We start from the raw sequence: 12,390 nt of genomic DNA, 5'->3' as shown, positions 1-12,390 counted from the left end.
GAGCCGCAACAGCTTCTTTCTAAGTTGTTTCCACATTTGCTTTCTCTTTGAACAGCATCTCCCAGGGTGCAGCTGTGTGGGAACCTTACCCTGGTCCATCTTTCATGACAGATGAAATGTGTGCAAAATGCTTTTAAAACAGCACATTTCCAGTGAATTACAGGTTCCCTGTAGTTCTGCTTTGGTTTGGATGAGCACTTCTGGTTTAGAGCAGGTGTCCTCTAACGCACCTCTTGTTTGCTTTCCTGAGTCTGTGAACTCAAATGTTTAAATAAAAAAATATTCTGCTGTTGAAACTTTAAATCTTTAGGATACAGGAAGTTCAGAGTTTCTGGTGACATGACAGTACATGATGAATGAGTACAGGAAAAAACATCAGGATGATCAGGACATCCCCTATGCTCACATACCAAGCTGATTACATACCTAATGCTCTGACATTGTATAATTTTCCATTTTCCTACAAATTAAACCAATATTTCTCATACCTTTAGGCTGCAGTTTGATGATAAGCCTTGAGTAGAAACCCTCTTTTAAGAAAGCCTTGCTTACATCCTTTCCAATTCTCACACCCCAGGATGCTCTTTCTTAAAATTTGAAAAAAACACAACAATGACAAAAAAACAAAACACAAAAGCAAAAGCAAAGAGAAAAAGAGGGGGTTTAGAGAAAGAAGGTTTAACACAAACCAGTTTTCTAGTCAAGGGCTAGCAATGTGGGAAGTGTGACTCCACCACAGGTACAGGTAACTCAGCCTAAGCCAATTCTTCCTCCTCCTCATCTCAGCCTCTGCACTGTCACTGCTGCTCATTCAAACCTGCAAGCAGTCAGCCAAGGGAGCAACTGTGGGAGAAAATGATCAGTTTTTTCTGTAGGGTTAGACCATGAACTTGTGTTGAACAGCTTGCTAGGGCAGAAAGGAAGAGGTCCTCCTTATCCTTACCCTCCTGCCCTGTCTGCCAGCCCTTGTTCCATCTCTCTTCCCTGGTTGGGGCCACTTAGCTGCTCGTCTCCTTGCTCTGGCCCTGGCACTAACTGGGACCTTCTCTAAGCTGATCAAACTCAGATGAAAGTGAGGTGGACACCTTATTGCTGCTTTAGTTTTCTGCAGGGACAGGGAGTTAAACTGAGTAAGAATCTGGAAGGCACCAGCACAAGGCCATCAATAAAACCAATCTGCAGAGGGAGAGGTGGTGGCATTAAGTGCTGTAGATGAAGCCTTGGTGTTCTGCTTGTTCAGATTCCTGAACCAGCTTGGGTGGGCAATAAATCAGACTGATGCCACCACGACAGTGATGACAAAGACATGCTGTAAGGGTAATGAGGGCATCAGTCATGCCAATTTAATCACCTTAAAACTGCTGCAAATGGCTGAGGTCTGACTCACCACATTGCAGGGAGCAGCAGGTGACCAGCTTTGCAGAAAAGGGAACAGACCTGTCTCCTGAATTAATCAGTGTTTAAAAAATAATTCCCCGACAACATGAGCTAAATGCCAGGGGTTTCCACAGAGCTCAGTCAGCCTCACACACTGCTGTGGAAACAAATTCCATTGATAAACCAACTGTTATCAAACACTGTAGGAACAAGGGCTCCACTGTTACTTGGACAGATGTCCTCTATTTGTTCAGTGTGTTCTTGGCTCCAGATTTTGTTCAAGGTAAAAACATACATAACACATCAGAATTTCCCCTGATTTCTGGGAATTACTGTGGCCATCAGAGCCACAGGTCTGCATCTCTGTGCAGCTTCTCCAAGGGCATAAAGGTGTCTCCATAGAGCCTTCCAGCCCAGCCCACAGCGAGCATACTGCCAGCTCAGGTAGGAAAATTTATGTGTTTCCTCCTTTATAGCTTAAGTCAAAGCTCACAGACATTTTGCCAGAGCTACAAAACATGATTTTTCTGCTTTCAGTCCTCAACACCCTCTTTTGTTAGAACAAAGAAGGTGAGCAACAGCAGCAGAACAAGTTAGTCCACTAATCTGCAGATAGGACACTGAAGGACTCAGATCAGTGCAGGGGGAAATAATGAGTACAACCTGATGAATGGTATCAGGAAATATCTCTTAAAATGCCTTGTGGGTTTTCTGCAGTGGCATATCTGCTGAGCCTCATACTTGAAATTTGAGTGCAGGCTCTAGAGGCAACTTCTTTTCTGGGCAGTAATAACTTGTTCAACTAATTATAAAAGTTCCTGTAGTTTAATATCTCTTTGGGAGAGCAACCTGGGCTATGGTAGAAAGCAGATGATGTTTAAGATGAATTTAATTAGAAGATCTTCTTTTTGAACCACCTGAGAAGGTAAATCGTATTAAATCTCTGGGTGTTGTCTTTTTTTATAAAACCTGTGTGATGGTGACTATTGTGCTGAGTGGATTTGCAAGAGGTGTAATTATTTTACAAAATTCATGAAAACGTGAAGTTTAGAGAAAAATTAAAAAGAAGGTCATGTATCTCCCCTATGTCCTGGGTTAAAATGAGACCTTTTTATTTACCTCTAGGAATACTCTGCATTTTAGGATTAACTTTAAACAATATTTTCCAGCCTGAATGCTGTGGAGAACAAGCATTTCATAGCAAATCTGGACCTTCTGTAGCTCTCTGGGTCTTTATAAGTTGAGGATAGTTATTGTTTCCCAGGAGACAGTTTGTATGAGAAAGGAGGAATGTGTCTGCACATGTGCTTTGTCCACTGAAGGCAGACAGATACTTGAGAATTTGCTCTCTAAAAAGTTTACAGCAATGTTTTATTCATTGAGAAATTAAATGAATGAGGGGAGCAGCCACATTGCTTGAGAAGAACATTTAATACTTTTTCCCATTTGCAATTTGTTTGCTGTTTTTTTGGCTTTCTAGATACTGGCTTGGGATGTTTTGGAGCTTTAAATAGCTACCAAAGCCTGAGAGAGAAGCAGCCCAGTTCTCATTTACATGAGTTGTCCTCTATATGGTGTTTTACATGTACAGTTAAGAGGGTGTTTGCTGTCAGCTACATGAAGTCACACAAAAGATGTGTTTGAAAATAGAGGCTGACCCACAACATTTGAATATAAAGGCAAGTTGGGGAGCAGGGCAAAAGATACATGCAAAACTATGCCAGATGTTTTTACTCTCATCATAAATTTTGTTTAATGACCTTTTCGCCTTTCTATTACCTGTTTCATCAACCTGTCACCAATGTGACACAAACACTTTGTCCAGATTAAGATTTTTTCCGTATGTTATGAGAATATGCTGAACATACAAAGCTACCAGAAACCTTTGTTTAGTTACTGCTTCAATTATTAAGTCATGTCACTGTCTCAAAACTTGTGTCACAGCTTATAATGTTTCCCTCATGATTCACTTTAATCCATACTGATCTTGGGATCAGCCAGATCTATGGAAGTCTTGAGTTTGTTACAAGTGGATGGTGTCTTCAAAACAGGAAAACAGCCTCTTTTGTAGAATTCTGGATATAGTGACAGACATGCCCAGGAAACTGAAAAGAAATTCCCCACATTTTTTTCCCCCAATTCTGTTAGTCATTTATTGATTGGATTAAAAAAAGCCTGTAACACTATTTTACATTAAATGATTTTGGGGTGGGGTGGGAAGATACTCTGAATCACTGTGATGTCCTTCTTTTTGGTTATTCCTGTACAGGAGTATAAGAGCACTTATACTGTGTTAGCTCAGATGTCTTGATAAAAGAGGGGGTTTTTTTTGGTTTTTTTTTGTTTTGTTTGGTTTGGTTTTTTGATTTGTTTATTTTATTCTGGTTTTATTTACTTCTGTTTTGGTTTTTTTTTTTGTTTGTATTGGTTTGGACGGTTTGGGGTTTGTTTTTGTTTTTGTTTTTTTCCCTCCATTGCTATCCTAAAATATTTTAAAATTAATTTTCCTTCTTTAATTGCATCTCAGAATTCAGTTGACATTTTCTTCAATGTTCATTTCCCCATTTTTTGAGTGGTAATTGTCAGTTCAGAGTCCATCACAGAATACATGATGTCATGATAATTTCTTTCTACCTTACACTTACCAGTTCTGAATTTCATGATCGAGTCACTCAGTTGCCTGTGACCCCAGTGCAGATCTTCACAGGCAGACTTTGCTTTTATTAGTCTCAAACATGTAAAATTTTCCACGGTGTTGCATCACTGGTCACTGCCTTTTCCGCATCACTTGAGAACAGAGAGTAAGGTACAGGCTTACACCTCATTCCTGCAGAGCTCTAGTGATGACATCTTTGTATTGGAAAAGAAAATAATTTATTCCTACTTTTGCCTCCTATATTTTAACCAGGTCAGTATCCAGGTGAAGTCCCACTCCAGATGGATCTCTCTAGGAACCAAATTTGGTGAGAAAAGTTATAAATGGTGACTTCTGGGCATCCACCTTGGTGATATCAAGTGCATGCTTGGCTACAACTTCCTTGCCATCCTCTTCCAGTTCACGAGGTGAGACCACAGATCATGTTCATGTTGTTGTTTTCTGTCATGGACTCCTCTGAGCAGGAAAGTGCCAGCAAAGTCCCAGTGCCTGGGAGCACCAGCTCTGATAAAGTATTTTGATCATATCAATGGTATTGATGGTTGCAATAGGTAGCCACTGATCTCAGAAGGTGCTGATTTTCTGTTTTCCTTTAGTGACTCACTGCCTTGCAAGACTTGAGTTTGGATGAACAACCTTTTCAATTCAAAAAGATTGTCATTTTACAAGAGTTCATGATTTTAATCAGGCTGATGTTATCCACTCAGGCACTGTTCAGTACTATGCTTAGAGTCTTTCCTCAGTGCTTAAAACGATTTTCACAATCCTTTTGGGTTCTGCCTTTTTCTGTAGCTCTTTACTAGTTGTTAGTTCTGGAGCTAAGAAAGCACTTTGTTAGGAATAACTAGAGAGTGCATATTCATACTAAAATGCATATCTTTTATATATTCTTCACCTCCCTTTCTCTCTTCCCTTTGGTTGCATAAATGTGTCAGCACTTGTTATAAGGATCCATGAATATTTTACCTCTCCCTTTATGTTTCATCATCCATTCTGCTGTGTGACTAAATTAGCTCAGGTATTAATGAGGTAGAAAATAATATTGGGGTGTGGGTGTGTGGGAGTGTGGGGGGTGTGTGATCTCAGGCACCACTTTATATTCTTGTGTGCCATGGTCCCTAGATTCTAGTTTACCTATTTGTTAACTTCAGTGCAATTAATGGAGAAGTGTGCTAAAATCTCAAGATTAGACAGATTATTTCCAGGAGATGCCACTCTTCATTGTGTCCATTGCTAGCCAAGGGTTAACAAACACACAGACATCTGTAGCTGAGCCCATGGTGATGCTGCAGTCCTCTCCAGAGTGGGATACAGTTGGTAGCAGAGCTCTCCCTGCTGCAACATGACAGGCTCTCACTTGCAGCAACATTCCTAACTGTTCCCTCATCTCCTGGCTGTGGATATTTGAAGATATTTGAAGATATTTGAGAGGGATATTTGAAGATCCAAAGTCAACTTTTCTCATGGCAGATTTTCTGTACCTCCTTGGTTCCCGTTAGGAATCTGCTCACAACTCTGCTTTCTCCAAGCAATTTCTTTTAGTAGTTTGAGTAGGTACAGCTGACATGAGACAAAAGAGAAATGGGGGAAACAGCCTAATGGCAATGCACAGGAATAATTACAGGCCCTGCTATAAGGCCTGTCTTGTGTGGACTGAACAGGCAGAGTTGCTGAGGGAGGCATAACACACTGTTTTTGTGGAGTGGGCTGGTATTTCCTATGGTGTGAATCAGATGAAAATTCCCTGGTCCCTTTGCTTCATTGTCTTTTCAGGCTGCACAGCAAAGTCACCAGGAAAAATGCTGCCCCCAACCACCAGAGTTCTCCACTGCCTGTTCCTGCTGGTCTCAGCCTGCTGCCAGAAACCACAGGGCTCAAACTTCTATCCATTCTCCTATGTAGTGAGTATTCTTCCCCAGCTCCACTGGTTTTCATTGGGTCTCTGCTTGTAGCACCTTGATGTTCTCCTTTACACCCACAAAACCTTGGAAGAAGTCAGGGGGGAATCTGAACCCAGAGTGTGTGAAAGAGATGGAGAAATCCAAAACTGGGTTCTTCATGTTTCCCAGTCTTAAAACCTCTCCAAAAGACACTGAACAAAACACATGTTTCTCACTGTGTTGATCTGCAAGGGATTTCAATTGCTGTCCCTGGAGAAAAGTCTACATAACATTTATGTGGGCACTGTCTGGGGATGGAATTCACCCATCCTGTGAGAGAAGAACCAAATATATCTAGAAGTGATGTGTTTGCAGGTAGGTGACAGAACTATCTCAACAGCAGGACAAGTGCACATGACCAAAACTCCACTCCTGAGTGATTTGTGTTTAGATGTTGCCCATGAACTGAGATTTTACTTCAGTTTCCCACTTTTTCAGTAATCCTCACAGATACTTTCTCTTTCACCAGCTGTGTGAATTATGGAAAACCATTTTCTGCTTCATCCTGCACAAGTGTTTGTTAACAGAGAGTTTCTGCACAAATTTTCCCTAACAAAAAAGACAAAAGAGGAACAGAGAAAGTAAAGGGTCTAACCAAATAGAAGTAAATATAAACTGATAAAGAAAACTAGTCTACAAATCTACCCACTCTTGGTCATCACAATTATAATTAGACCAGACAATATTTCTTTTATCTTCTCCATTGTGAGCAAATGGAGAGCCTCCTTCTCTGGGAAAGTTGAAAAAAAAGGAAAGGAACTGTGAAGAGGAAGGTAGGAACTCCTTAAGCTCTTTCTACCACTACCCCCTGCTTTGGCAAACCAAGATATGTCTGGTTGCAGCAGCCTCATCTGCACTTCAGTAGATGTCTTAACAGTGGCCAGATATCTCATTTGGTCTGTTTTTTCAAGCTGTCTTCATCTCAGCAATTAGGAGTTTTCATGAAAAAAGCAACACCTCTTTTTTTTAGCACCACTGATCATGGGACAGCCTGCAGATGAGTCATTACTTAATGGTGTGAAATATGTGAAGTGTTTAGCAACCTAGCAGTACCCTGTGGTTGCTTGGGAGAATAACTGGAAGAGGAAACCACTGAGTCCAAACCTGGAGGAAGATGTGGGTCACAGTGCACTTTGGATAACTCCTGCAGCCAACCTCTAACACGAAGGTGCCATCCCAGCAGTGCAAAAAGTGTCAGCACGCCTTGGGATCCTCACCCCAGCACAGCTGTGATACAAAACCCAGCTCTAATCACACACCAGATGGTTCCTTTATGTAAAGAGATTGCTTAAGAGTTGCCAAGCTATTCACCCTTTCTGTAAATAAAGGTTTCAGTAGGAACCAAGAAACTGGCAAAGCTGCAAATTTCCTGCCTGCGTCTTTGCTTGTTCTTTAGCCTTTCTTGCTAACGGTGGTGCCAGTGTATTTTTAGGGCACAATTAAAAAAAGATAAGATGGTCTGAATCTCACTTGGCTGCAGTCTGTGTAAACCCAACCATAGTGAAATGGTGCTACCCCTGCCCTGGTCGTCTGTGTGTTACTGATGGCCCCAAAATAGCTGACCTGGCAACTGGAACCAAGGCTTTTCAATCCCCTTTCTTCTCCTGCTCAGGCTGGCTTTGCTGCTGCAGACATGGGAGCTCAGAGCAAAGAGGAAAGCAAAAGGTGATCAGAGTCCAGTTTCTGGATTCAAAGGCCAAGTGGCCAGGTTCCCCAAGCAATTCACAAGGCTGGCCCAGGACTAAGTGCACGGTGTCAGCCCCGTAGGTTCAGACACAAAAATCCTCCTGAGCTGGGACAGTTGGCTTGCAGAGATATGCAAAGAGGCATCTGCAAACTCCGAAAGTTCATCCCTCAGCTGGTGCTTAACCCTTCCCTGCTTGGATGACAGAAATTTTCTGTTTAAAGAGGAAGATGGGGTGGGAGGTTAGAGAAGTGAGGCCAAGATTAGTGGGAAAAAATTACCTATGTCAGTATTTTCTTCACTAATTTCCTTTTGCCAACAACAGCAGCTAAAATTTCACTTTGTTATTCTCACAGAGCTTTACCCTGGTTTTTTTTTTTTCTCCTCACAGATTGACAGCACGCTAGGGCAGGACAGCTTCTACCCGGAGATGCAAAGGCAGAAGCGAAACAGTACGTACACAAATGTATGGTAACAACAGGTTTCTAGTAGGCCAAGGGGGAAATCACTGCTAGGGACAGCATTTCTTGATGTACTGAACAGGGAACATCAAGGACAAGGTGTGGTTGTGGTTTAACCCCAGCCAAGCACCACAGTGCCACTTGCTCTCTCTCCCTCAGTGCAATGGGGAACAGAATCAGAAGGATAATGTGAGAAAACTCATGGGATGAGATAAAGACAAGATAATCCTATATGGCTCAGTCTGTGGTTGGCAACCCATCAACTTACTGACTCTAAGGAGAGAAGGGATGAGACAGCTATTCTATGAATATATGATGTCATTTTTATCAGCTTCCTATGCTCTGGCACCAGAGAAATCTGACTTTTGTCAGACAAGCAGCAGATAGAACAGGAGCAGAATGTCTGCTGAGTGGGAGTAAGAGGATTCCCTAAGCAGAATGCCACACTAAGCTACCATCAAATAGCAACAAAGACCCCAAATACTAAGCTGGAGGCCATCAATTTGTGATTTACCCTCAAACACAGCTTTGCAGTCTCATTCTATTTCTCTTTTAGTGCTTATTCTTGACCTCCCCCTTCCGGAGTACACTGTTGACATTGAAGTAAGCCTGCAGGACTCATCTTACCTGGAGCCAATCAAAGACTATTTCAAAAACATCAATCTTCCAATTAATATTTCAAATGTACAAACAACAGTTTCAAACATGAGCATTACAACAGGTGGGTTGGTTATTGATTTGTTTATTCTGCATAGTATGGGGTTTTGTCAGTATTTGATGTCTCCCATTTTTATCACCTCTCATGCTTTGGAATCAGCCAAACAGAGCCATCTCTGCTCCTGCTGAAATACCCAGCTAGGCTGAAGCTGTAGCACAAAACAGCATATTTGCTATCTGACTCTCACCACTCCTCTTTATATAATGTTGGCATTAGGAATAGCTCTGAATGCTTTTCTCTTCCTAAGGAAAGGACAAAGCCGGAGGAAGCCTGAGCCAAAGGATTTTGCTGCAGTTTAGCTAACAAGCAGTCTGAGTTACTTTCAAGTTTCAGGAAGCTGTGACAGCAGTTATCAGACTGTTTACTTCCCTCCTCCTGTATCTGGAACGTAGATGGCTGTAAGAGGCTGTACTCTGACCCTGACAGAGACAGTCTGCATGAGACAGAGCTCACTTAACCTCTTCTTAACAGGGCAAGATATCATCAGACAGGTTTTATTACATGAGTTGTGGTTGAGCAACATCACATTTGAGTAATATAGTGCAGCATATACAAAGACACCAAGCATTTACAACAGCAGAGGAGATTTGATACCTTTTTATCACTGAACCATAAAGCAGCGAAAGGAAGTGTTCAAAAGTTCCCAAAATAAGATGCAAATGCATCTTATAAAGGCCTTCAGGCTCACATGTAATGTGTGAAAACCAATTTGTTAACATCTTACTTTGCCAATGACACATTAAGAGCAGAAAAGATTGCAGTGATGTGCTCTGTTTTGTTTAGTTTTTTTTCAATTTTTCTTACGGGGGCGGGTTGGGGGTGGGTTTTGGGGAGTTTTTTGGGGGTTTTTTAGGGTTGTTTTGGTTTGGTTTTGTGTTTAATTTTGGGGGGAGTTGTTTTTGGTTTTGTTTTTGGTTTTGTTTTGACGGGTCTTTTTGGTTGGTTTCGTTTTTTAGTGTTTTAAAGCACTTAAGGATAATATTACATTTTCTCACACAGAATCTGCCAGGGTACAGAACAACACAACACCTCATTAGCCATTGGGACTCTGAATGATCTTGCTCTTACAATCTTTAAAAGCCTGTACACTTGCTTTTAGGTCAGGTGAAAAATATCCAGTCTGAAAAGTATTATGGGACCCTGGGCAGTATGCCAGGTAAAAGTAATTAATCTGACCTTTCCCAGTGCCAGTCTGGTTCCCATTTCTGGTTAGTCATTTACAATTAATAGAGTAAAATCTGCAAGGTGTCAGCTCATCACTGTGGCATCATTCAAGTGAACCCACAAGAAGGGCAACATTTTTGAGATCCCTGTCATGAAGAAAGGTGAATGTTTATCTTGCAATAGCTATGCCCCATTTCCCATTCTCATAGTATTTCTCTGTCTGTCTGACTCCAGTCTGCCTGCCCAGTGGTGAGAACAGCAGCTGCTGCTTCTGTGAGAATGGATATGCCTGGCCAAGCACAGTGTGCAGTGATGCGATGCCCTGCCCTTCTCTGAGCCTGGAGCTGGCCCTGCCCTGTGGCTACGTGCAGAAAATGCCTTTCTACGGACCCTACTGTGAGCCCCAGACCGAGGGTAAGGAGACACGGGGCACAACTTCATTGCTGTCCAGATCATATTCTGTATCATATACATATACTCACTGCTTGGAGGTCAGAATAGTGAAAAAAAGGTGTGATAAAAAGCACATCAGGACTGAGCTGGCTACCACACAGCCTGTGAAAGTGGAAAGTTTGCAGAGATGATCTAAAACTCTTCTCCTTGTGATATGGCCACCTTGAGCCAAACACTTGCAGATATTTAGTTGCATTTGGAGCCCCAGCTCCTGGAGTCACTCCCATGCCTCTTTGGGACTTTCAGCTTTTGCTGAGCAAAGAAAGTTTCATCTCATCAGATTTTCAACAGATTTTCACTTTATAAGCATTGGTTTTGATTATTTTGCATTTGTTTTTATGTCTCTCCATACAGAGTCATGTGGTATGGGAGAGCCCATTGTAATGAATATGTCAGTCAGACTTGACTCAGCCTTCCAGGATGATCTCAAGGATTCTTCCTCTGTGTTATACCAAAAATACAAAGTGGACCTTGAAAAAGCGGTAATGACTTTAGTTTTTCATCTCTGAAGGTCAAGAGCACCCTAAGAAATATATAACATATAAAAAATAATGTGTTTACCCCAAGTGCCTGGGTGGACTGTCAGTGTCTCTGTGGGGAGCTGGGAAGTGTGCAGCAGTGGGAGCTACAAAGTGGACCAAAGCTGACTCCACTGATGCCAATGAAAATATTTCCATTCATTTTAGTACACTGGGAAGTATTTAGGGATCTTTTGTATATAAAGCATGAAAAAAAGATCATATTATTTGTGCTAGCTTAAGTCCACGTGGGTACACATGGAATGAAACCATGAACAGAAATGTATTCCATGACACCAGGAGAGCACCAGGTCTTTGTATCAGATATGCTACATGTCCTTACTCACCTCAGGAGTGGAGAGTTTCCTATTTTAAGCACACTGCAGTAATACACAGGACTTACACCATGTCACCTGTCTTTGTTTACAGTTTAATGCCAGCTACAGATGTTTGCCAGGTTTTGTATCGGCAACAGTAATGGGTTTCAGGTAAGTAAATAATTTCATTTTTTCCTGTAAGACACAAAACTTTCTGTCCAGTGTCAAGGAGACACAAGTGAGCAAAGGTTACATTCACTCTGCCTAAAATCCACTCCCAGTATGCCCACACTGAATAGCAGAATAATCACTGCAAAGCAAAGCCCAGCTGTGAACATGGAAATTGAATTGTGGGTAGAATTCATCATTATGCTGAAATCCAAGAAACATAATCATTCTCCATCTGGATCAAAGCCCTTTATGGAAAAGACTGAGCTCTACCCAAAGGGGAAAAGGATGCAAATAAATCTAGTATCATTTCCTAGGTCATGAGGCAGATAAATAGTACATTGACTCTGGATACAGCCTTGGATAAAAGAGACATTGCTGCTGCCCACACATATTGAAATGCAGCTGCATTTTAGGTTTCTAAAGAAAGTTTACTAGAAATAAACATCAGACAAGGAAGGTGTCACATAAAGGGGTTCCTTCTTAGGGAAGAGCTGTAGCACAACTTCCTTGTATAAAAGAGCAAGTCTAGAGTCTCAAGAGAAGTCTCCGCAGGGGAGTCCTGTGAGGTCTTCCCATCCATGCAAGGTGGGTCACCACAACATAGAAAACCACTGATATACAAGGGTATTTAATCCTGGTGCTCCTCTCATTCTTGTATCTGTTTAGCCCTGGAAGTGTTTTTGTGAACTATCAAGTAAGAACAGGACCAGCAAGCTTCACTCAGGTTGGAGATTCCAACAGAGCTGTACCACAGTTTCTGGATTCATCGTACCAACTAAACCCTTTTACCTTCACAAGAATAATCACTAGTAAGTTTAAAGCTCTCAGTACTTTCCTTCAAACTTTAGTATTTTTTGCCTGAATCATGTAGCTGCCCTATACTGTTGATGATCTGGTACTGGACTTGCAAGAAACATTTATTTCTTAGCTG

The 12,390-nt window shown here is 41.6% G+C and overlaps 1 protein-coding gene across 1 annotated transcript in view; it reads left to right on the top strand.

Annotated features, from left to right (window-relative positions):
• ADGRF5 (adhesion G protein-coupled receptor F5) overlaps positions 1-12,390 on the top strand; it is a 41,832-nt gene that overhangs the window by 12,812 nt on the left and 16,630 nt on the right. The window contains exons 2-9 of the mRNA XM_058834164.1: positions 4,286-4,440; positions 5,807-5,934; positions 8,049-8,109; positions 8,675-8,839; positions 10,235-10,414; positions 10,808-10,935; positions 11,401-11,459; positions 12,126-12,268. Coding sequence (XP_058690147.1) covers positions 5,833-5,934; positions 8,049-8,109; positions 8,675-8,839; positions 10,235-10,414; positions 10,808-10,935; positions 11,401-11,459; positions 12,126-12,268 — 838 coding nt within the window. The 5' untranslated portion in view covers positions 4,286-4,440; positions 5,807-5,832. The remainder of the gene's footprint in view (positions 1-4,285; positions 4,441-5,806; positions 5,935-8,048; positions 8,110-8,674; positions 8,840-10,234; positions 10,415-10,807; positions 10,936-11,400; positions 11,460-12,125; positions 12,269-12,390) is intronic.

This window comes from Poecile atricapillus, chromosome 3 (genome assembly GCF_030490865.1).
Source record: "Poecile atricapillus isolate bPoeAtr1 chromosome 3, bPoeAtr1.hap1, whole genome shotgun sequence".
In the NCBI taxonomy this organism is placed as follows: Eukaryota; Metazoa; Chordata; class Aves; order Passeriformes; family Paridae; genus Poecile; species Poecile atricapillus.
The sequence above is the reverse complement of the archived record's forward strand: the minus strand, read 5'-3'. Positions and strand labels throughout refer to the sequence as shown.